General features: G+C 39.5%; 1 protein-coding gene across 7 annotated transcripts in view; it reads right to left on the reverse strand.

Annotated features, from left to right (window-relative positions):
- The window catches only part of ARMC8 (armadillo repeat containing 8), a 106,520-nt gene extending 85,256 nt beyond the window's left edge, over positions 1-21,264 (reverse strand). For 3 of the 7 annotated variants that reach the window (XM_019934227.3, XM_019934225.3, XM_073803786.1), the window contains exons 1-2: positions 20,985-21,262; positions 318-394 (exon numbers count right to left, since the gene is read on the reverse strand). In XM_019934227.3, coding sequence (XP_019789786.1) covers positions 318-394; positions 20,985-21,029 — 122 coding nt within the window. In that variant the 5' untranslated portion in view covers positions 21,030-21,262. Of the gene's footprint in view, positions 1-317; positions 395-20,984 lie in introns of all 7 variants that reach the window. The other 4 variants (XM_019934229.3, XM_073803787.1, XM_073803788.1 and 1 more) reach the window with 3 other exon arrangements.
- Positions 21,265-22,151: the final 887 nt, after the last annotated feature.

Below are 22,151 nucleotides of genomic sequence, written 5' to 3' on the forward strand. Positions count from 1 at the left end.
CCCTTTCCGATTATCAAAGATAATCAGTTTTACTCTCTTACTTTTGCTAGATATTGAAGTCACAAAAGCATTCTCCAAAGTAAACATTTTTTAAAATGTAAAACAAGTATTCTACAAAAAATGAAGCTAACCATGTCAGTTAACTATCCAACGGACGATTCTTTATAGTACCATATTAAAGTCATGAATGTCAAGGGGTCTTTCCAAAACAGAAGAAAAAAGTTACAACCCTGCATTTTCAGAATTATAATACTTGACAGATTCAAACATGAAACAAACAAGACTTTTTGATAGACTCTTAAATACATACTACTTACATGACACCTTGTAGAACTTTCTGGGGATCAGGGTCAAATAGCCTGTCAACATAGTGGCGACTGCTAGCTGTTACTTCCTAGAAAGTGGGGGGAAAAATTATGACATCTGAAGCCGTGCAAATCACAAATTCACAGTATCACCCATAACATCAAACAGCTATATAATCTAACTTACGGTAGAAGCATTAGAATTTTTATAAATACTTATTATATTAAATCTATCTGAGAAAATCTTGTGACAAGATAAAACATAAGATGGGGAAGAAAGAGATACCCGGTTCTCACTAAAAACATGACTAGACAGTGGGACCTTTGCAGTGAGCCCTGCAAGCTCTGCCGATGGAAGAACTGGGCGTTAAGTATTGAGAAGCAAGCTAAGTTTCTTAATTAACTGTTGGATGTCACCTACACACGAAAAAAACATGGGAATGTTGCTTCTGTTTATACCCACTAAAGGGAGGGAAAATCTGATTCTCAGCAAGGAAAAAAGGGTAAGGACTTCATGAACAGTTTATGAAGGGCAGTCTTGGTGCAAGAGGAAGACTCTCAGAGTGATGCAGAGGAGAGCTATACTGCTAGGAAGCAGACATATGCAAAAAATAAAAACGAATATAAAGGAGTTGTCACACTTTCTGTGAGGGAAAAAAAATTAAGAATTAGGATGATTTATCAGGTCCAAAAGAGCTACCCAGTCTGAACTGGCTAAAGCTGGGCAGACGAGGGAGAGCTAGAATATGAAGAGCAGGGGAGACACTTACCTCCTTTTATTTGTATTTTGGGGTTTGCACTATTATGTTATTTCTTGTAATACTTATTTGGGGGGCATACTTATTTTTTATATTTAATTTTCAATACTTAACATTATTTAAAACAAAGAACATGTTTAAGAACCAGAAAAAAAGAATTTTTGTCCCTTGCTGTTTCTTCCTGATGCCTGCTGGAATATGCTGCTCATGTACTATGACCCATTAGCAATAAATTATTATAGAGAGGAAGAAATACTTTTCCAGTTTACCCAGAACCCCTGATCAGAAAAGAGTTAACTGCTAAGACACAGTGCCAGCTTAAAATTCTGAATCTCCAAAAATAACTCTGGAAAAAATTCTATAAACTCAAATTTCCTGACAATATAGCTAATCCAAAATCAAAGTGTATTTTCACATTATGAGCTTGCAACCAAAATACCCTTGTAGGCAACTCAAGTACCCACTTTTAATACATACTCCATTTCTAAAGAACAAACTGGCAGCAAATAAGCCAAACTGATGAAAATTCTTGTGCCTAATAGGGTACCATTAAGTACTTGCTAACGGGGTCTGGTTTCCTCAAAATAACAGAATCACAGAGTTAGAAGGACTCTTAATTATCTCTCTCAATCCCCTGGTTAACAAATGAGGGCTGATCTTTACCCAGATGTCAGACTGTCAAATGTTAAGTAGGGATGCAAACAACTGTACAAATATATCAAGAAACAATATACACAAGAGCAAAATCCAGGGTAAAACAGAAAACAGTATTCCTATAATACAAACAGATATGTCTTCTCACTCCATTTGAGCACATGTGCTTTCCTGACTTTCCAACATGGTAAGTTCTGAGAACTTCAGACTCTTAGACTCCCTCCTATGTAAGGAAAGATTTTGATTTTACTGTTTCTCTCCACACACTCTCCCACAGCTCTACATCTCTTGCCTCTCAATGTGGTTTTTAAAAAGGTACTTGGGTTTAAGACCTTATTTTAAACAACATAAACTTCTCCCATTAATAGCAACTCTATTGCTCTATGCCTGGTTCATTCAATTTAACAAGCACTGCGTACCTACTATACGCAAGGCACTGAGGAAGGCATTAAAGGCCAAAAAAAAAAGTAAGGCATGGTCCCTCCCCTCAAGAATTCATATTCTATAGTAACTGTGTTTACATGTTTATATTCCCTACTAGAATATAAAACAGAAGAATACATAGTGAAGATTTCTTAGGAGTTGGTTTTGGAAAATGAATAAGAGTACATGAGAACAGACAAGGAAAGAATCAGGGTCACAACCACAGCCATAAGGCATGTGAAGCCAACACACAAATACCATCAGCAAGTATACCAGTTGCTGGCACTGAAAAAGAAGGGAGGAAGGTAGAAAGGCAACCACAGAATATAAAACACAAAAGGCTAATCAATGGGCAGCCAATAATTGAAGTGTTCAGATTGCCTTTTGGTCAAAGTTCTATGCTAGGTGCCAAAGAAAATACAAGAGGATGTGAAGGCAGAACAGTGCACTTAAGGAGCTTACATCTATAAAGGGGTCAGTCCTATGTACAAAAAATGATCCTCTGAGCTGCCTAGGTAGCAGCAAGCTGAGAGGATATAGTCACTTGTTCAATCTGATTTTACTCTTATGTTTTTGCTTAACAAATTTACTTAGTTGTTTGTATGGGACACTTCTCATATTTCACTGCTTTCCTTTGTAGATCAGTCTCTCCCCTTTCAGCCCTCTTCTCTCGTCTTTCAAAAGGCAGCCTGAAATATAAGACTTTGAGAGAGAAGGCAATTGGTGCAGATATTAAATAAGTTGGTCAGAGATAATTTCTTTAAAAGGTGACACTTGAGCAAAGACCTGAAAAAGGTCAAGGAGTAAGTCATGCAGCTACCTGGGAGCAAAGCTTTTTAAGCAAAGAGAACAACAAATGCAAAGGCTCTGAAATGTTAAGTGTCTGCTGGGATCAAAGAACAGGAGGTCATTACAGCTGGAGCAGAATGAGCAAAGGAGAAAACAGTAGGAGATGAGGTCAGAGAAGAGTGGCCAGATGGTAAAGAGCTGCGGTGTCCAATATGATAGCCACTAGTCTCATATGGCTGTTGGGCATCTGAAATGTGCCTAGAAACTGAATTTAAAATTTTTAAACTTTAATTAAAATTAAAATTTAAAAACCAATACTGGATTCTGTTATTAGAAAACTTCTAAGAATGTTGTGAATTATTTAAGTATGTAAATTTACTTTCAACTGTAAATTTCATGAAACCTAAATACTGATCAAGTATTTCCAATCAAAATACAAATCAAGTATTTCCAACCAAAATTTGGTATCAAAATTGTGTAAAATACACATCAGATTTTTGAAGACTTGATATAAAAAAGTAAAACAATTTCATTGATAATTCATTACACTGATTACATGTTGAAATAATATTTGGATATACTGGTTTAAATTAGATATATTGAAATTAATTTCATGTTTTCTTTTTACTTGTATAGCATGGTTGCTGGAAAATTTTTAATTACATATGTGGTTGGCATTATTTTTCCACTGGACAACACTGGTATAGACCCTTGTTGGTCATTGTAAGGATTTTTATTTTTATGGTGTGAGTTGGGAAGCCATTAGAGAGTTTTGAGAAAGTAGAGACATGAACTGACTTGTTTTAAAAGGACTGCTCTGGTTGCAACTTTAGAAACAGACAAATGTGTGGAGGGGGCTAGGGAACAAAGCAGGGAGACTAGGGAGGAGGCTATTCAATAATTAGAAATGCTGTCACTTCAGAGAGATGATGGAAGCCTGGACTAGGGCAAGAGTTCTGGAGGTAGTAAGAGTCACTCAGATTCCTGATAAATGTTAAAGCTGAAATGACTATCAAACTGGATATGCTGTCAGAGTAGATGTGGAGTGTGAAAGAACAGAGGAGCCAAGGATTACACTTAAAGTTTTTGCCTGAGCACCTAGAAAGTCAGACTGAATTGTCAGTTAATGAGATGAGGAAGACTGTGGGAGATGCAGGTTTGAGCGAGAAGATCAAAAGTTCAGTTTTGGACATGTTAGGACTGAGAATTTTATTAGCCACCCAAGTGAGAATGTCAAGTTAGCAGTTGAATATGTCTAGAGTTTAGGAGAGAGTTGTGGGTGGGAGATACAAATTAGGGAGTTGACAGATTATACACAGGATAAGTTCACTTAGGGAATAACCATGATAAGGCAAGGCCTGAAGACTGAACTCTGGAGCATCTGAACAAGCAGCCAGTATGGTGGGAGGAAATCTGAGAAGCCAGATAGGGTAAGGTTTCAAGGAGGGAGTAATCAAATATGCCAAATGCTACGGATGTGTAGCATAAGATAATAACTAAGACCTGACCATTAGACTTAGGAACATGGAGGTCATCAGTGATCTTGACAACAACAGTGTGGGCAGAGTGGTGGGGTCAAAGCCTGCTTGGCAAGGGTTTAAGAGAGAATGGGAAAAGAGGAATTAGAGAAAGTACACACAGACAGCTCTTTCAAGGAGTTTCACTGTAAAGGGGAGTGAAGAAAGAGAGTAAGAGCTAGAGGGACAAGCGAAGTCAGGAGAGCTTTTTTTTTTTTTTTAAAGCCGGAATAAATTAAAGCATACTTATTGATCGACGGAAATTTTTGTTTTGTTTTGATAAAGAAAAACATGCTGCACTGGGGTAGGGGGAGAACTTCTGGAACAACGTTCATAATAATTGAGAGGGAAGTGGATTTACTGACCAAGTAGAACATGTAAAGTACAACAGTCAGAGGCAATAAATTAGGTGGATACGGTGATGAGAGCTTGTGGACATTCTCTCTGATTATCTCTATTTTCTGAAAGTTAAAATTGTGGGGTTGGGTGCAAGACTGAAGAACAGAAGGAATAAAACACAGCATGGGCCAGAAAATATACCAGGACTGCCAGGCAGCACTAACCTTCTTGAGGTTCATGATTATGAATTTAAAATGAGACCAGTCAGCATGGCTGTGTTTTTCTCCAGCTACATTAAAATATACAGAAGTAGACATGAATAATAGAGTTAGATTTAACCAGAGCTGGAATTTCACCAGGCAAGGATGACAAAGCCAAAGGAATGGGTCAGCTGAGTTGAGGGTATATGCAAAGTTGAGATTATAATGACAGGCCTATTGAAGACCAATGAAAAAGCGGTAGGATTAATGGAATGCAGGTAACAGGGGGATTGACGAAGGCTTGTAGGTGTTCGGGTAGAAGGAGTGGTTTGGGAGGACAGAAGGTGGTGACCAGAATTTGTAAAACTGAAGAGATTATGAAGGGGTTTTAGTTATTGGTAACGTCAAGGTCTAGGAAATAACCATGTGGACAAACACCTCAAGGGAACACAGAGGATATGATCATTGGGCAAGTCTAGAGTTTTAGAAAAATTGTCTACATAGGTAATGAAATTTCCATAAATTATCACAGAAATAGTGCTAGAAAAAGTGAACATGAGCTAGGAGCTAAAATCTTAAAGAAATGAGGGGGAATGATCCAGGGGATCTATAGATGACTACAAGGTAGAGTCTGATGAGATTCAGAGCTGGAATGTTTAGAGAAAAGGGAAGAGAGGGGTCTGAAAAGAGCAATGAGGAGCAATTCTCTGTCTCCACTTCTAGGCCTAGAGATATGAGGGATATGGGAAGAAAAAGAGCCAACAGCTGAGAAGACTGCAGGAGAAAGCTGAGGAAAAGGGTGTCAAGAGGTGAAAAGCCTGGTTTCAGTCTAAACAAAAAGATGAAGGAAATGTTCAGACAAGAGGGTGAGGATAACAGAAACCCAGTGAAAGAAGCGGGAGAGAGGCAAGGGATCTGGATAGAAAAGTAAATGGACAGAGACACATGCGCATGAGGAAGGACCCTAGAGTCCTGGGCTTCCTGTGGTAGTTGATGTAAACAGAGATAAAGAGCTTAATCCTGAATGTTGGGGAGGGACAGTTTGATCTAGGCACTAATTTACCCCTGAAATAGGACAAACACTGGAGTTTCTTCCTCCCTCCTGCCCACAGAGGCCAAAAGGTTAAAAGAGTGTCTGATGATCTGTTCTTTCAAGACGTGGCTTCATGCTCACTTCAAAACACTAATGCCCTTTTATTTATTTTTTATTCTTTTTTTTTTTGATGAAAATATTTTCATTTATTCTTTTTTTTTAAGATTTTTTTTTACATCTTTATTGGAGTATAATTGCTTTACAATGGTGTGTTAGTTTCTGCTTTATAACAAAGTGAATCAGTTATACATATACATATGTTCCCATCTCTCTTCCCTCTTGCGTCTCCCTCCCTCCCACCCTCCCTATCCCACCCCTCCAGGCGGTCACAAAGTACCAAGCTGATCTCCCTGTGCTATTCGGCTGCTTCCCACTAGCTATCTACCCTACGTTTGGTAGTATATATATGTCCATGCCTCTCTCTCGCTTTGTCACAGCTTACCCTTCCCCCTCCCCATATCCTCAAGTCCATTCTCTAGTAGGTCTGTGTCTTTATTCCTGTCTTATCCCTAGGTTCTTCATGACATTTTTTTCCTTAAATTCCATATATATGTGTTAGCATACGGTATTTGTCTTTCTCTTTCTGACTTATTTCACTCTGTATGACAGACTCTAGGTCTATCCACCTCATTACAAATAGCTCAATTTCGTTTCTTTTTATGGCTGAGTAATATTCCATTGTATGTGGCACATATATACAATGGAATATTACACTAATACCCTTTTAAATTACTCTGTAGCTTCCGGTAGCTGGAAGGGCTTGTACACACAGTGATCCTCCATCCTCCCAACCGATCCAGTGAATGTGCCAAGCAGCCAGCTAAAGCTCAGGGTACAGTCTGTGCCCATGAAGGAGAGTAGTGCTAGCCAGGGTCACACTATGACCTCTGCCTTTTGGCACAAGGCTTCAAACAAATGACCTAGAAAGCCCTCGAAACCTAGCTCTAAACTTACTGTACCCATTCAAAGCTGCAGAAGCCACCACAAACGTATAGATTAAAAACTGTTACATTTTTACGCTTAATAGCACCCCTCCAAATTATATTATGTAAAAATGTACATGAATCCTTTCAAGCAGAAAGTTTGTATACACCAAATTTGTGACTTAGTATTTAGAATTTAGTAGAGCTGAATGTACATATGTACGAACAGGTACTAAACATTAAAGAAGGAAGAGAAGCTTGTAGCAAATTTCTTCTTGAAGGAAAACAGAAACAGGTAATGAGTTGCGTTCCACTGTGGAGAACTATTAATGTGGAAGCAATTTCCCTTTTAGTAGGGTGACCATTTGTGATGTCTCTCCTTGAGTGAAGACTGGTTGTAGTGACTTGATTCTAGCAAGCAGAAAGCAGTGGAGGTGATAGGATGTCACTGCAGAGCTCTCCCTCTCTCTGTGGCCATGTCTGTGTCTGTCTGTCTGTCTCTCCCTCCCTCCCTCAGTCAAAAGCCAGCTTCCATGTTGTAAGTTGTCCTATGGAGAGCCCCACATGGCATGGAACTAAGGGGAGCCCCTGGCCAAGAGCCAGCAAGGGACTGAGGCCCTCGTTTCAACAGCCCACATGGAACTAAACCCTGCCAATAATCCTGTGAGTGAGCTTGGAAATGGATTCTCCCTCAACTGAGCCTTGAAACGTGGCTCCTGTTGACACCCTGACTGCAACCTCACAAGGAACTCTGGGGCTAAGCCACATCTGAATTCCTGACCTACAGAAACTGTGAGATAATAAATGTTGCTTTAAGCAGCTAAGTAATCTGTTACATAACAATAAACAGACAATGAATCTACCTTCAAATTTATCATCCAAACCAGGATAATTTTAAGACTGAAAGAGGGCACTACTAATACTTGTCACAGAATAACACATAAATGAAGAGTGTTGGAGACAAACCGGGCTTATATGCTCGCCCTACCTTTTATTCCTCTTTAGTGGCACAAAATTTATCTCTAATAAATTAGAGATAGCTCAGAAAACTGGTCAGACATACTGAAAAGGCAAACCAGAACAATCTCTAATTGCCCTTCTGAATAAACTACGCATGATTGGGGTAAATTAAAACCCTGCCTTTTGAAAAAAATTCTTCGGGAAAGGTTCTGAATGCCAAATTATTAAGTCCCAGACTTGCCACGAATGGGATTTAACACAAAGAATAGAAGAAGTAAATTCGTTCAACTGAAGTTCTAAAACCTGAAGTGAAACAATGGGTTTATTAGACAATGAAGAGTGAGGGTTTAAGTGTAAATAAGAAAATATCAAACTATTTTATTTCATTAAAATCTTGCTCTATGTGTATTTCATTAAAATAGTATGTTCTTTAATCCTACCATATTCAGGCATTGAATGGTAGAAGAATATATGACTTGGGATCAGAAGATGGGTTTGAAACCTACTTCTACCACTTGGTAGCTTTGTGACATAGGGCAAAAATAATATTTTGAGACTGTTTCTTCAAGTATAAAATGGTAACGTTACCACATAGCTCAGAGTGTGGATCAAATGAGATAACACACAAGAAAAACCCCTATACACTGTAAATGAACCATATAAACACGGATTTCAGGAAAAGCCTATTTTTGTATAAAAAATATAATTGCCTTAACAAATGTACTAATGCTCTTCTCAGTTATTTATAGTCATATTCATGATTAAAGCCTAATTATTCAGACATACCTTTCCTCACCCGATAGCAGCTTTTTTCTCAGACCAAGCTAAGTACTTAGCAAGAAATAAATATGCATTTGAATGCTGACCTTAGAAATCTAAACTTTCATTACTTGAGATTTAAAATAACTGTTAAAAATATGTAAGGTAATCCTTAGTGCACTTTTTATTACTAACTTGCATTATAACTGTAGGTATAACCATGGACTCAGACAATATAAAATCACAGCTACGAATACCAATATATAGTTCAAGGAGTAATTTTTTTTTTTTTTTTTTTTTTGGCTGCATCTTGGCATGAGGTATCTTGGTTCCCTGACCAGGGATCGAACCTGCGCCCTCTGCAGTGGAAGCGCAGAGTCTTAACCACTGTACTGCCAGGGAAGTCGCAAGGAATAATCAATTTATAGTGTTCTCGTACCCATACACCAAATCAGAAAGAAAAGGTAGACAGAATACAAATATTTTTATAATACCTGACACTTGTTTAGTATGTTACAGTTTACAAAGTATTTTCATATCTATTTTCTCATTTAATTCACATGTTCTTTAGAAATTGGAATATTACAAATCTCACTGGGGAATTCTGACCCCTGAGAAATGAATGTTTAAACTAGTTGTTGCCATATTAATCAAAATTTCATGTGTCAATTATTCCAAACTACTAGGAACTTCAAGATAAAATTGTTCATAATGTTGATCATTCAGCATTGTCAGGGAAAATCCTGGTTTAGGGAAGAGATGAAAGGAGCACAACCCAAACAACAGAATGTTTGAGCTCTATAAAGCTTCAGTTTAAAACCTATTTCATGCTGAAATTCAACATGTGAATATATTTAATTTACTAGGTGCTGGTAACAGAGTTAAGATAGAGTCCCTTACCCTCAACTCATTCACAGCACAGAAAGGAAACAGATAGGTAAGTAAGTTACAGTTGTCACTTCTAACACAGGATAAGTGTAACCATAAAAGTGAACACAAGATAAAAAGAAAGCTGAAGATACAATTAACTGAAGTTAGGGGTGGAATGGGAGGTGGTATCTAAGCAGCAAGGATGATTAATCTGAAAGACTAGTATTATTTTGCTAGGTGAAATGGGGAGGAAAAAAAAGCTAAGGACTCTAGGCGGAGAGCACAGCACACGCAAAAGAGTTCTGAAGCAATGTGGTGTGTTTGAGAAACGCAATTTAGTATTATAGTGATACAGTATACACTTGGGAATACAAAACAAAGCTAAAGCTGTACTCTTTAATTCAGTCAACAAATATTTAGACAGCTATGCAGGCACTGTTCTAGGCAAGAACCAAAAAAAGCCCAACTTTGCAGGGCTTACATTTCAGCAAGGGGAGAAAGATAAAAAGCAATAAACATAATAAATAAACGTTATAGAATATTATAGGGCTATACATGCTATGGGGGAAAATGTTTAATAGCACATTTTATTTCCATCTCCTTTTACTATACACTGCACAAGCTGCGGGGAGGGAGAAGTGCAGGAGAGAAAGAGGGAAGTGTACTAATACATCCCCCCCCAGAGAACACCATACACTCAGCATCTCAGTAGTTCTAAACAGTAGTTCTAAACAGGGACACTACTGCCTAAGATATATTCTTTAAATCTATGGAAGTGATTTTGGGTTGTCAAAATGGCAATAGGTGCTACTGATATCTAGTGGGCAAGGGCTAAGGATGCTAGATGTCCTGCAGTGAGTGGGACAACAGGCCCATACTCGAAAAGACTTTCCACTATGCAGTCATGTAGGAAAATAAACTTTAATTGCCTGAGCCTAGACTCTAACTCCATTTTACATATAAACAAAAAATGTGTTTCGCATCATTTTACTATACCATTTTCCAAGAATGCAACTCCCATATGAATACAGGAAAGGGTGTACTTTGTGTTGTTAGGAACTTTATCAAAAGTTGTTCACTTCAAAAAAATCACATCAAAAACAGTATCACTTATTGTATTTAAGTAGCCATCACATCATACCTATATCACTGTCTTACAGCAGTCATATTTACAGTTAAACTACCCTTATTTGTAAATATATCACTATTTTATTACTTCTTTCTAGTACCTGAGTATTTACTCATTTAAATAATATAAATTAGTTTCCTGCTCTTTCTCCCTTAACACAGCTGAGGCATTATGCCAACTCTTAAAAATTTACATGTAAGAGCAGTTATCTATGAATTTCATTCCAGGAGAGCCAAGGAGGTGCTTCAAAATACGTTTTAAGAAGGGGATGTGGAGTCTAGCAGAGTTGAGAACTACTAACTGAAACAGCTCTTAACATTCCAGTCAGCTGGGAGCTCCAGAACCTCTTCTCCATCCCAAACATTTTGAAACGAAAATTTGATTTTCTGATGCCTCCAACTCTCAGTCCAAACAAATGCTTCCTACTGTCACTTTGACAATTTTCTGAAATGCCAAGTAACTGTACTGCTTAGATCACTCACAGATTCACAATTATTCAATTTGAAGTCCAGGAACTAGAGAATTTTTTCCTAACTTTGAGGGGAAAAAAACCCTACCTCCCTCTGGAACAATACAAAAAAGGATAATATAACAAAGACTGACCTTTTCCTTGCAGATGGCTATCATGCCCTCCCTATGTATTAAAAAATTCCTACTTGCCTCCAAAAGGAAGAAAAATTAGAAGAAAATGCCTAAGTAAACCCCAAATTTTGTGGATATTTTGATTTTTCCTTTCTTTTACTTTTTTGTATTCTAGTAAACTTCTGGCCCCATTAGGATTCAATCAGATTCTCATTCAATTTTTGCAGACCCATCATATAGTATTTTTTAAACTTTTTTTTTTTTTTTTTTTTTTTTGCGGTACACGGGCCTCTCACTGCCGTGGCCTCTCCCGTTGCGGAGCACAGGCTCCAGACGCGCAGGCTCAGCGGCCATGGCTCACCGGCCCAGCCGCTCCGCGGCATGTGGGATCTTCCCAGACCGGGGCACGAACCCATGTTCCCTGCATCGGCAGGTGGACTCTCAACCAGTGCACCACCAGGGAAGCCCTAAACTATTTTTATCTTTACATTTTTTTTTATTATTATGGGATTCATTCTTAGGTGATCCTAGAGGTTTGCAGCATCCTTCCTCCCAAAATTCACCAAAGCCCTGCTTTTCTGAAGTCTCTAGCAACTTTGGGAAGTTTATAAAATGGCACTTCAGTTTGGCTGGGTCCCATCAGTGCAGAATGTAACATACTTATGACAACCAAAATTCCTAGAATATAATGTTTCAATCTCATAAACACAATTATGAAAATACTGAAATATATAATTTTAAACTTAATCTACTTGGATAAGAAGCAGCCCTGACCTCTCAATAAGTAATTAAGACTGAAAATCAGATTTCACATGTTAAGAGAACTTATTTTAAAATAAAGAGCTAATAAATCAGTAGTCATATAAAGTTTGAAAATAAAATTCTAAAATGTAAGGCTGTGCACACAAATTTTTCCTCTATGTGTTTGGAAATCTGACTACAACACTTCATAGACAATAGTATATGACAGTGGACAGGTCAGTCTCTGGTTCTCAGTTTTCATCAATAAAAAACAGACAAGGACAAACTAAAGATTATCTGCAGGCTTCTTTCAGGCAAAGATTCCATAACTTTACTTACCCAAAGGGGGATTTTTTTTTCATAATAGGAAAGCCAGAGCACAGTAGTGAGTTTTTAATGTAATAAAATATTATTATAGCCCTTGTATATCGTATCAACATGTTATAAAGATGCTTAGGTGGTCTCAAGAACTGGAAGCAATTTAGCATTCATGCTTCTTTCTAATCAGGTACTGCAATGTTTATCCCTTTAAAGTATGGTACAAATCACAAAGAGCTATTTGGGTCTAGACGATTTCTTTCTCACTATTAAATTCTATTCATTTACTCTTCAATGTAGACAAGAATGTCTGAAGACTGAGGACCAAGAAGAGATCCCTCTGGACAGAGTAAGTGGACCATGTAAGGATTTATGGTGCAAAACAGCAGAATCTGGAAGTCCAAGGGAGCAAGAACCTAATATGGGACATTAGAGTGACAAGGATTGTGAGGAGTTTTATAAAGCTTGAGGTATTCTCTGGGTTGGCAAAGGTTCATTTAGATGCCTTCCAAAATGATAAGATAGCCCAGGAAATCCACTAGGATGCATTCAAATGCCTACTTCTTAATCCTGACATAACAGAGTGAGGCCATTCAGGCACGGGTGATGTTGTCCTTGACCATAAGAATAGTTTAAATTATTCTTCAAGACTGCAATCATGTAATGACTTTGAGATCCAGGGTACCATCTTTCATGGTACACCTCAGAGGTGGTACAGTCCAGACAGGCTAGCTGCCTTCTGATTTTTTTTTTTTTTTCAAAAGGCTTTATTTGCTTCAGATTCTTAGAGGCAGTAAACACCCTTGCCTCAGAGCTATCCATGGTGCTTGACTCATACTCAGCCCGTCACTTCCAGCAATTGGTGCATTAGCTTTCCGACCACAGTACCACTCAGGATCTGCCTGACCCATCACCCACATTGTGGCCTGTGACTATTATGCCAGTATCACGGGCCACTTGCAATTTCTGTCTATTCCACCTTGCCTATGCCCAGATCCACAGTGCCTTACTTTGTCCTGGCTTAGATCTCTCATCTAGCTCTGCCTCCCAGGCCTGCTATACCATCTGCTACACAAAGCCCTTTCTGTACAAACAGTACACCTTGGGGAAGATCACTGGCATAATCTGGGAAAAAGATTACAGTTCTTCAGAGCCAAATCCCCCATATGATACCTTATGTGAGCTTTAAAACCTTGTTGTTACAATTTTTACCATTCCAAAATGATTGAAAATGAGTTTTAAATTTTGCTCTATGCTTTTGTGACTGACTTTGGAATGAATAAAGAATAGGAACTGTTAACTCAAGATTTATGTGTGGGTTTCAGGGAATCTATGAGCCCCTTGAAATTATGTGATTCTTTAGGCAGATGCATGTTTTTCTGGGGAAGATGGTGTTGAGCCTCTTACCCTTAAAACGTTAAGAACTCGGTCAATGTGTTGATGACTACCAATAATCATCATCTCCCCAGGTTTAAGCACTAGACTTCTATATCTGTGGTTTAATAAATGTATTTGGTCTTTCTCCCACTTCCTGGCACAGAGGTCCTGAAACCTTGAAATTTCCTGGGTGACATCAATGTCTTTACTTATTCATAAGGAACATCTTTCAAGAGTTTTGCTAATGAACGATTAGGCTGGGGCCCCTAGATAGCCTCAAGATGGGACTGGTTACCCAAAAGACGAAGTGATTAGAGGGCTGGAACTTTCAGTCCCATCCACCAACCTCTGGGAAGTGGAAGAGTGGGAGGCTGGATATTAACGCTCTATAAAAACTCTGAATAAAACGTGATTAAGTTTCCAGGTAAGTGAATGGATCCACCTGCCAGGAGGGTGGTGCACCCCAGTTCCACATGGACAGAAGTTCCTGCACTTGGGACCTTTCTGGATCTTGCCCTATGTACCTCTTCACCTGGCTGTTCATCTGAATCTTTTATAAGATAAATGTTTTGCTGAGCTTTGTGAACCATTCTGACAAATGACTGAATTTGAGGAGGGAGCAGTGGGAACCCCTGATTTATAACTGGTCAGTCAGAGGACAGGAGAACAACCTGGACTTGCAACTGCTGTCTGAGGTGGGGGCAGTCTTGCAGGACTTAACCTGTGGAATCTGACACTATCTCCAAGTAAATAGTGTCAGAATTGAGTTAAATTGTAGGACACCCAGCTAGTATCCATAGAGAACCAGAGAATTGCTTGGTGGTGTGGAAAACATTCCAGAATATCCAGCTGCCTATTGGACACCTCTAAATGAATTCCCATAAAACACTTCAAACTCAGCATGTCCAAAATGAAACTCATTCTTCCTCCTTACTCTTCTAACATGTTCAGCTCCTAATCCTCACCATCTCAGTAGAGGATACCACCTAGATATAAAACTAAAAATCTTGTCAATCATGCCTGATCATGATTATGACTCTTTCCTTTTCCTCATTCCCCTCATCCAATCAGTCACATCTTACAACTTTTTGAAAGCTTAATAAATTCTTAAAACACTCCAGAAACAGAAGAATCATGTGTTCTCTAATCATTTTGCAGGTGGTAAAGATCTCCAAATATTAATAGATTCTATAGGCTGGAAACTCTTCCCACTGGACCATAACTTCTCATTTTTAATAGAAAGCATAACACCATCTCATCATTCCCCCTCCTCCAATAACTGTTTTATGAATATGCCAGAGAATGTAGCTAACTCTTTATTCTTCTGAGTTTATGAAATGAGATCAAAACAGTTTTCTTCTACCAAAGTGACAAGTGGGGGCTGTTTCCGCAAAACAGCTCTTATTTGGAATACTTTTCATTCCTAGCTAAACAGTCCTAAGGATCATAGCACTACAGCTCAGGGAAGGCAGCTGCTCTCCAATTTCCAGAAGATAACAGAAATCATCCTTTGTCAATAAATCCATATCTTTACCTAGAAGCCAACATAACATATTACACTGCAAAACAACGGCCAAATCAGAAATCAAAAAGATACAAGTCAGAGTAACTGAAATTCCTGGCTCCTGGTACTACTTTAAAATTCTTGATGAGAATGGGAGGAGACAAGAAGGCTAGATATAAATATCCAAGTGAAACTGAAGACCTTACCTAACTCTTGGTAAAGCTTAAAAGACTTCCTGAGCATTCGCTGTCTGAATTCAGGTGGCAATCATTCCTTAAAAAGATAGAAGATGTCCAGAAACATACGATGAGCATCTCCCATTCTTCCCACATTGTCATTAAAGATTAGGAAGTTCATACTGGTTTTCTTTTAGGACCACCTCCTGACATATCCTGTGCTTGCTGGTGTTTTGTAGAGAAAACAAACGGGAAACTTTAAAATGTGCTTACAAGATTTTACTTTGCATTTACTACTAAAAACCAAGAGAGGGCAAATTCATACTTATAAGATAGTTGAGCTTAACCTCACAGAAAAAAATTTTTTTAGCTCTTGTCAGTTGTCCATGTAAGAGAGCAAATCACTGTGCACCTGAAGACCAACAAATGCTTATAATCATCAAGAACAGAACATAATCAAGGAATATCCAGACTTGGAATACCCTATACAGTGCAAATAACTGCTCATCAAATAGGCATAATGGCACTGGGAAATAAATGTAACAAAGGCCTTAGCTGTCTGTGCCAGCCTACAGTATGATTCAAAGGCATTTTATTATCTTGTCTCTCTCAAATCACTACAAACTGACCAAAGTAAACTGTAATCATCCTCTTAACAGGGTCTTTCAAAAGGCATAAATTTTCATCTCAAGTCTGATACCAATTTTTTTAAAAATAGGTCATACTTCTGGTGTTATGTCTAAGAATTCTTTACCAAGCCCAAGGTTCTGCAAATTTTGTTTATTCTAAAAGTTTTATATTTTACAATTAAATCTACGATCCATTTTGAATTAATTTTTGTACAAGGTGTGAAATTAAGATCAAAGTTCATTTTTTAACCTATGTTTAAGGGGATGAAAAGATAAGCTACAGACGGGGAGAAAATATTTGCAAAGCACCCATCTGACCAATGACTCACATCTAGAATATATAAAGAGACTTCAAAATTCTACAGTAAAAAAACAAACAGGGCTTCCCAGGTGGCACAGTGGTTGAGAGTCTGCCTGCCGATGCAGGCGACACAGGTACGTGCCCCGGTCCAGGAAGATCCCACATGCCGCGCAGTGGCTGGGCCCGTGAGCCATGGCCGCTGAGCCTGTGCTCTGCAATGGGAGAGGCCACAACAGTGAGAGGCCCGCGTAAAAAAAAAAGTCCAACTAGAAAGTGGGCAAAAGGACGTGAAAAAATATTTCACTATAATATTTTATTCATATTTCACTAAAATATTTTATTCATATTTCAATAGAATATTTTATTCATATTTCAATAAAATATGGATGGCAAGTAAGTAATGAAAATATTTTTGACATTACTAATCATTACAGAAATGTAAATTGAGACCATGATGAGATATCACTATGTATCTATTAGAACAGCTAAAATAAAAAATAATGACATACCAAATTGCTGGTGAGCATGCAAAGAAACTGAATCTCTCAAACATAACTGGTGGGAGTGTAAAATGGTACAGCCACTTTGGAAAAGTTTGTCAGTTTCTTTAAGAATTAAACATACATTTACCATACAACCTAGCAATTGCACTATTGGGCATTTATCTCAGAGATACAAAAAGTTATGTCCACACAAAAGCCTATACATGTTTGTTCATAGCAGGTTATAACAGCCAAAAACTGGAAATGCCCAAAATTTCTAACAGGTGAACAGTTAAGCAAACTATCTTTCAAACATCCATATTATATATCCATTCCACAGGATACTACTCAGCAGTAAAAAGGAAGAAACTACTGATACATACAACAGCTTGAATGGATCTCCAGGGCATTACACTGAGCGAGAAAAGCCAATCTCAAAAGATCACACGCTGTATGACTCCATTTATGCAACATTATAGAAAATGACAAAATCATGGAGATGGAGAAGAGATTAGTTGTCACCAGGGGTTAGAGATAGTGCGTGTGGGGCAGTAGGCAGGTGTGACTATAAAGAAGGAGCATGAGGGAGATCTTGACTATGGTATTACAGAACTGTATACATATTTATACCAATATCAGTTTTGTGGTTTTGATATTGTACTATAGTTATATAAAATGTGACCAAACACGGGAACTGGGTACAGTATACACAGGGATCTCTCTGTACTATCTTTGCAACTTTCTGTGAATCTGTCATTATCTCAAAACAAAACGTTTAAAAAAATGCAATCAATGTAAAATCACCCAAAAGTTTGGGAAACATGGGAAAATTTATAAATTTGTTGAAAACAGTGTTGTTGTAATGCTAAATGCATTACAGGGATGGGGTGATCATGGTGTAGCCTAGAAAGACACCTGGAGATTTTGTCCAACTCCTCCAAATAAATAGTTCAATCAAATATTTATTGAGAATCTAATACATGAAAGACATAGTGCTATAAAAAGTAGTTGGGTTAAGAAGAAGAAAAGGTCAAGCACTTACCTCTGAATTAATTTACTCTCTAAGAAGATAAAACAGACTAATTATTAAAAGCCTCAGGGCCACTGCAAAAGCAGTTTCCTTTGCCTGGAATGTTCTTCTGTTTTTCTAGTTAGTTCTTACTTGTCCTTGAACTCTAGCTCATTGTCACTTCTTTAGGGAAACCTTCCCTAGCTCTCTTTGCTCTCCATATTAGAACACGTTCCCCTATTACATGCTAGTACAGCACCCTATATTTTTCATTCATAACACTAATCACCATTCACAAAAAACTGTGTGACATTTTGATGTCTATTTTCTCCATTAGGCTAATCTCCAAGAAGGCAAAGACAGTCTAGGTAGCTCACCACTGTATTCCCAAACTCAATGCCATGCCTGGCAAATGACAGAAGCTCAAAATATGTTACATGAATAAACCTATACAAAGCTCTAATTCATATGTGCAAATGAGCAGGCAGACAACAAGAGTTACTGGGTTTTGTAAGAACCCAAGATCACTTCAACTTGAGAAAGCCAGTTTATATGGGATAGGAGGTTCATGCAGAGGATAAAGAATCTTATATACAAAGCTGAATATGAACATCAGCCTTTCAGCAACAGGAACCCACTGAAGAATTGAAACAGGGAACCGGTGCATCCGATGTGCTGTATAGGGAAATAAATGCAGAGAACTGAATTCAACTAAGAGGATAAGACACTAGAGGCAGTAAAAATAACTGCAAGGAACTGTGGTAATGCAGGCACAAAATGATAAGTTCCGGAATGAGAGGGTGGTCATGGGAAAAGACAGATGTGAGAAACACTGAGAATGAAGAGCCAACAGAACTTAAGAACTGATTAGCTATAGGGGCATGAAAGGGGGAAGAGTCAATGATGAGTCAAGTGGTTTAACAGTGGGTGATCCATGAAAGATAATACCATTAACAGAAATGAGAAGTCAGGACTAAGTTCTCTTAGGAGAAGGAATGTGCTTTGTTGGAAAGTGATGGGTAACATCCACACAACTGAAGACGTGAGACTAGATGGAGAACAGTCAAGGCTGCCAATGTAGATGTGTGAGTTGATTACAGTTAAGGTTATAAAAATGAATGAGATCTTTCAGAGAGGAGAAGGTATAAAGGGCCTTGAATGGAAATTCTTTAAAACCATTTGATCTGCCTCTGGTGAGAATTATGTTTCTCAGGTTATGGAGTCATTCAGATGGTGAGCTTCCTGAAGGCATAGCTGAGCTCAACTGTGCACTGGGTGTTGTGCAAAATAGTAGCCTATTAAAGGAACCAATTATTTTCAAGATAATTTCTGATGATTAATTCCTGTTCCACTTGCACTTTGTATTTCAAAAAGTGGTGCCCTAGGTAGAACTTTGAAAGGTACAGGCTTCACTTGAAATTATTATAATCAGTGAGTTTAGACAGTTTAAATCATTTATCCAAAGGTCTGTTTTCCCAAGGCTCCAGAACTGAAGAACTGAAAGACCAAACTTTGGGACTGTGAAAACCTTAAAAAAAAAAAAAAAAAAGCCCCCAATGAGACTAGGGCTAAAGCAAATGCCCACTAGAAGTAGGGAATACTCTTCAAGAAGTTTTTGAATAAAGTAAAATAGGAAATATTATTTACTGAGGGAGTGAAAAAAAAACCCCAAAAATTTCAACTGTACACTACATGGGTTGACAACGTACAAAAACTAAAGAAGCTTCAAATGAAGGATAAGCTAGATAATTAAGGAAATTGAGAACAGTCCAGATGCATACTTAAAAAAACAACAAAAAGCTAATGAGGGAAAGTCATTGGCCTGCTCTCCCACAAAATGTTCCTAGGTGTCAGTCAGAGGTGCAGTAACAAGCTAATTCAATGCTTAGGTGAGCAGTATTTCCCCAGCTACAGTTTAAAAATAAGAAAAGGGACTATTGAAATGGACCAGAGGACAAATTTGTGTACAGCTCCCACCCCACCCCCGCCCAAATAAATCAAGGTGGAATATGCCACAATGCTCTAACTGTGAACTGCAGCAAATGTCCTAAGTGCTTCCAGATAGGTGAGTTGTGTTTGTGGGAGAAGTCAGGGAAGAGAAACCCGCTGGAGCCACAGCCTCAAGGTACCTGACAAGGCATCTATAATCCAACCATCCTCTCAACATCAGACTGACTTCCACGATAAGTCTAAAAGATGGTCAACCAGTCTTTGCCTGCTTGTTGCCAACAACAGCAAATGGACCATTGGTAAACTGACCATTCTCAGAGCTGGACAGCTCTCATTTGTTGCAAAACCCTTCTAAGTTATCTCCTAGTAACTTTCACCCCCGGTCCTTGGTTCTCTCAAGAGCAACACAGCAAAGGTGAAAGTTTTAGTTTCATTTTTAAATTTAAGCGAACAAACTAGGTATTACTTCCAGGCATGTCAATACATTCCCTTCTTTCAATAGTAGGAAAATCTGATCTCTTTTTTCAACGTTTGACTCCCCGTGAAGGAAAAAGGAAGCCCAGTCACAGGTTCCTCTAGACTCCGCAGCAGAGCGGAGAAAAGGGGCTTAAATAACTACATACACTAGGAGACGTTGCAGCTGATAAGAAATTCCCGTTGCCAAGAAGCAAGCAGCTCTAGCCTGTGACCGGGTGCTGGGACGCGATAGAAGCCACACAGACCTGGCCTGGCAGCCCGAGACAGTGGGGGCCAAGAAGCCTCCGTCTCTTTTTGCCAAAGCCTTGGAGGGCTGAGTGGGCGCTCACCCCCAGGCCAGCGGCAAACCCGGCGCCTCACACGGCAAAGCGCTCGGCCCCAGGAAAGAGGCATCGGTAAGAAGGCTCGGTGAAACGCCTGGCAAAGCCCAAGCCGCGCCGCCGGGCCAGCTGCCCGTGTGTCCAACCACCCGGCCCGCCCGACGCCGTCCTGAGAACCTGCACCGGTGAGCGCTCCCGGAGTTGGAGACGTCTCGGGCTCGGCCGGGTCCCGTCTCTCCCCCCCGCCCACCCTCTCTCAACTCCCCTGCTTAGAGCTGAGCCGGAGGCCACCCCAAGGAGTGGTGCCCAGGAGGCACGCCGCGTTGGTGGTGAATGCTGCGGGCTGGGCCCGAGCTCTCGGGCAGGCGGGCAGCCAAGCGGCTGCGGCCGGTAACTCACCGAAAGGACGCTCATGCGGATTGGGGTCTCCAACAGGCACGCCATCTTGAGCCTTCCCACCCGGCTGCGGCCGGCGCCGGCGCCGGGGCCGGCACTTTCGACAGCCGACTACTGGGCCAACCACAGTTACCTCTGAAGAAAGTCAGGCAGGTAGACGAGAACGGACCACGCTCTAGACACCGCTGAAGTACGGCCAGGGCCCGCAGAGGGGAGAGCAAAGGGAAACCGCACCAGGGGCCTCCTTACGAATCGTCCTCTCAGAAACGGCAGCTACTCTCAGCCTGGGTGAGAGGTGGGAGCGCGCAGCAGTTTCCGCATGCGCAAAGAAGATCGGCCGGCCCCACCTGCGGCTCGCGGTGGGCGGAGCCTCAGGGGCGGAGTCTTGCTATAAGCGTCACAGATTGATTTGTTGCAATTTCTTGAGCTCGCGTACTCATTATTCCGAAAAACTGGTGTGTAGAGCCAAATACATAATTTGAAGTTCACTTTCACATTCATTATCTCACTCCTTCTTTGCACCAAACTCCTAGTGTCGTTATTATCTCCATTTTACAGATGGAGAAACTGTGATCTCAGAACCAGGGCTCCTGCCACCAGTAAGAGTGTTTCACGATCCAACGTTGAAGTGTGACCTGTTTCAGCATTATCTGCCCGACCCTTTTATTCTAGTGTAGTGTTAAGAATAGATACTCTAGAGCCAGAACGCCTGAGTTTAATCCTTGCTACTTCACAGAGCTGCATTACCTCGGCAAGTTACTTAAACTCCTATGCTTCAGTTTCCTCTTGTGCAAAATAAGGGGCTATGAAGATGGAAAATATAAAGCTCTTAGAACATGCCTGGAACGTAGAAAACGTTATATATGTGTTAGCATTTCTGCAGCCTCTGAGTCAAGCAGAAAAAAATGGAGTCAAATATCTGAATAATTCACACTAAAACCCTCTGATAATTGAGGCCAAATAAAAATATGCTTCTAATTCTATTTTCTGATTGATGAATTCAGCTCTCCCACTCCATTTGTGTGTTTGGGTGTATATGAACAAAACTGCCCTGGACTTGGCTGGACAGGTTTCAACTTCATGCTGCTCACAACCAGCAAGGTTTTCACAGGATGAGTGCAATTAACCTGTTATATTACTTGTCTTTCTCTCATTGCTATAGCCGCTCCT

The sequence above is a fragment of the Tursiops truncatus genome, chromosome 4 (assembly GCF_011762595.2).
Source record: "Tursiops truncatus isolate mTurTru1 chromosome 4, mTurTru1.mat.Y, whole genome shotgun sequence".
NCBI lineage: Eukaryota > Metazoa > Chordata > Mammalia > Artiodactyla > Delphinidae > Tursiops > Tursiops truncatus.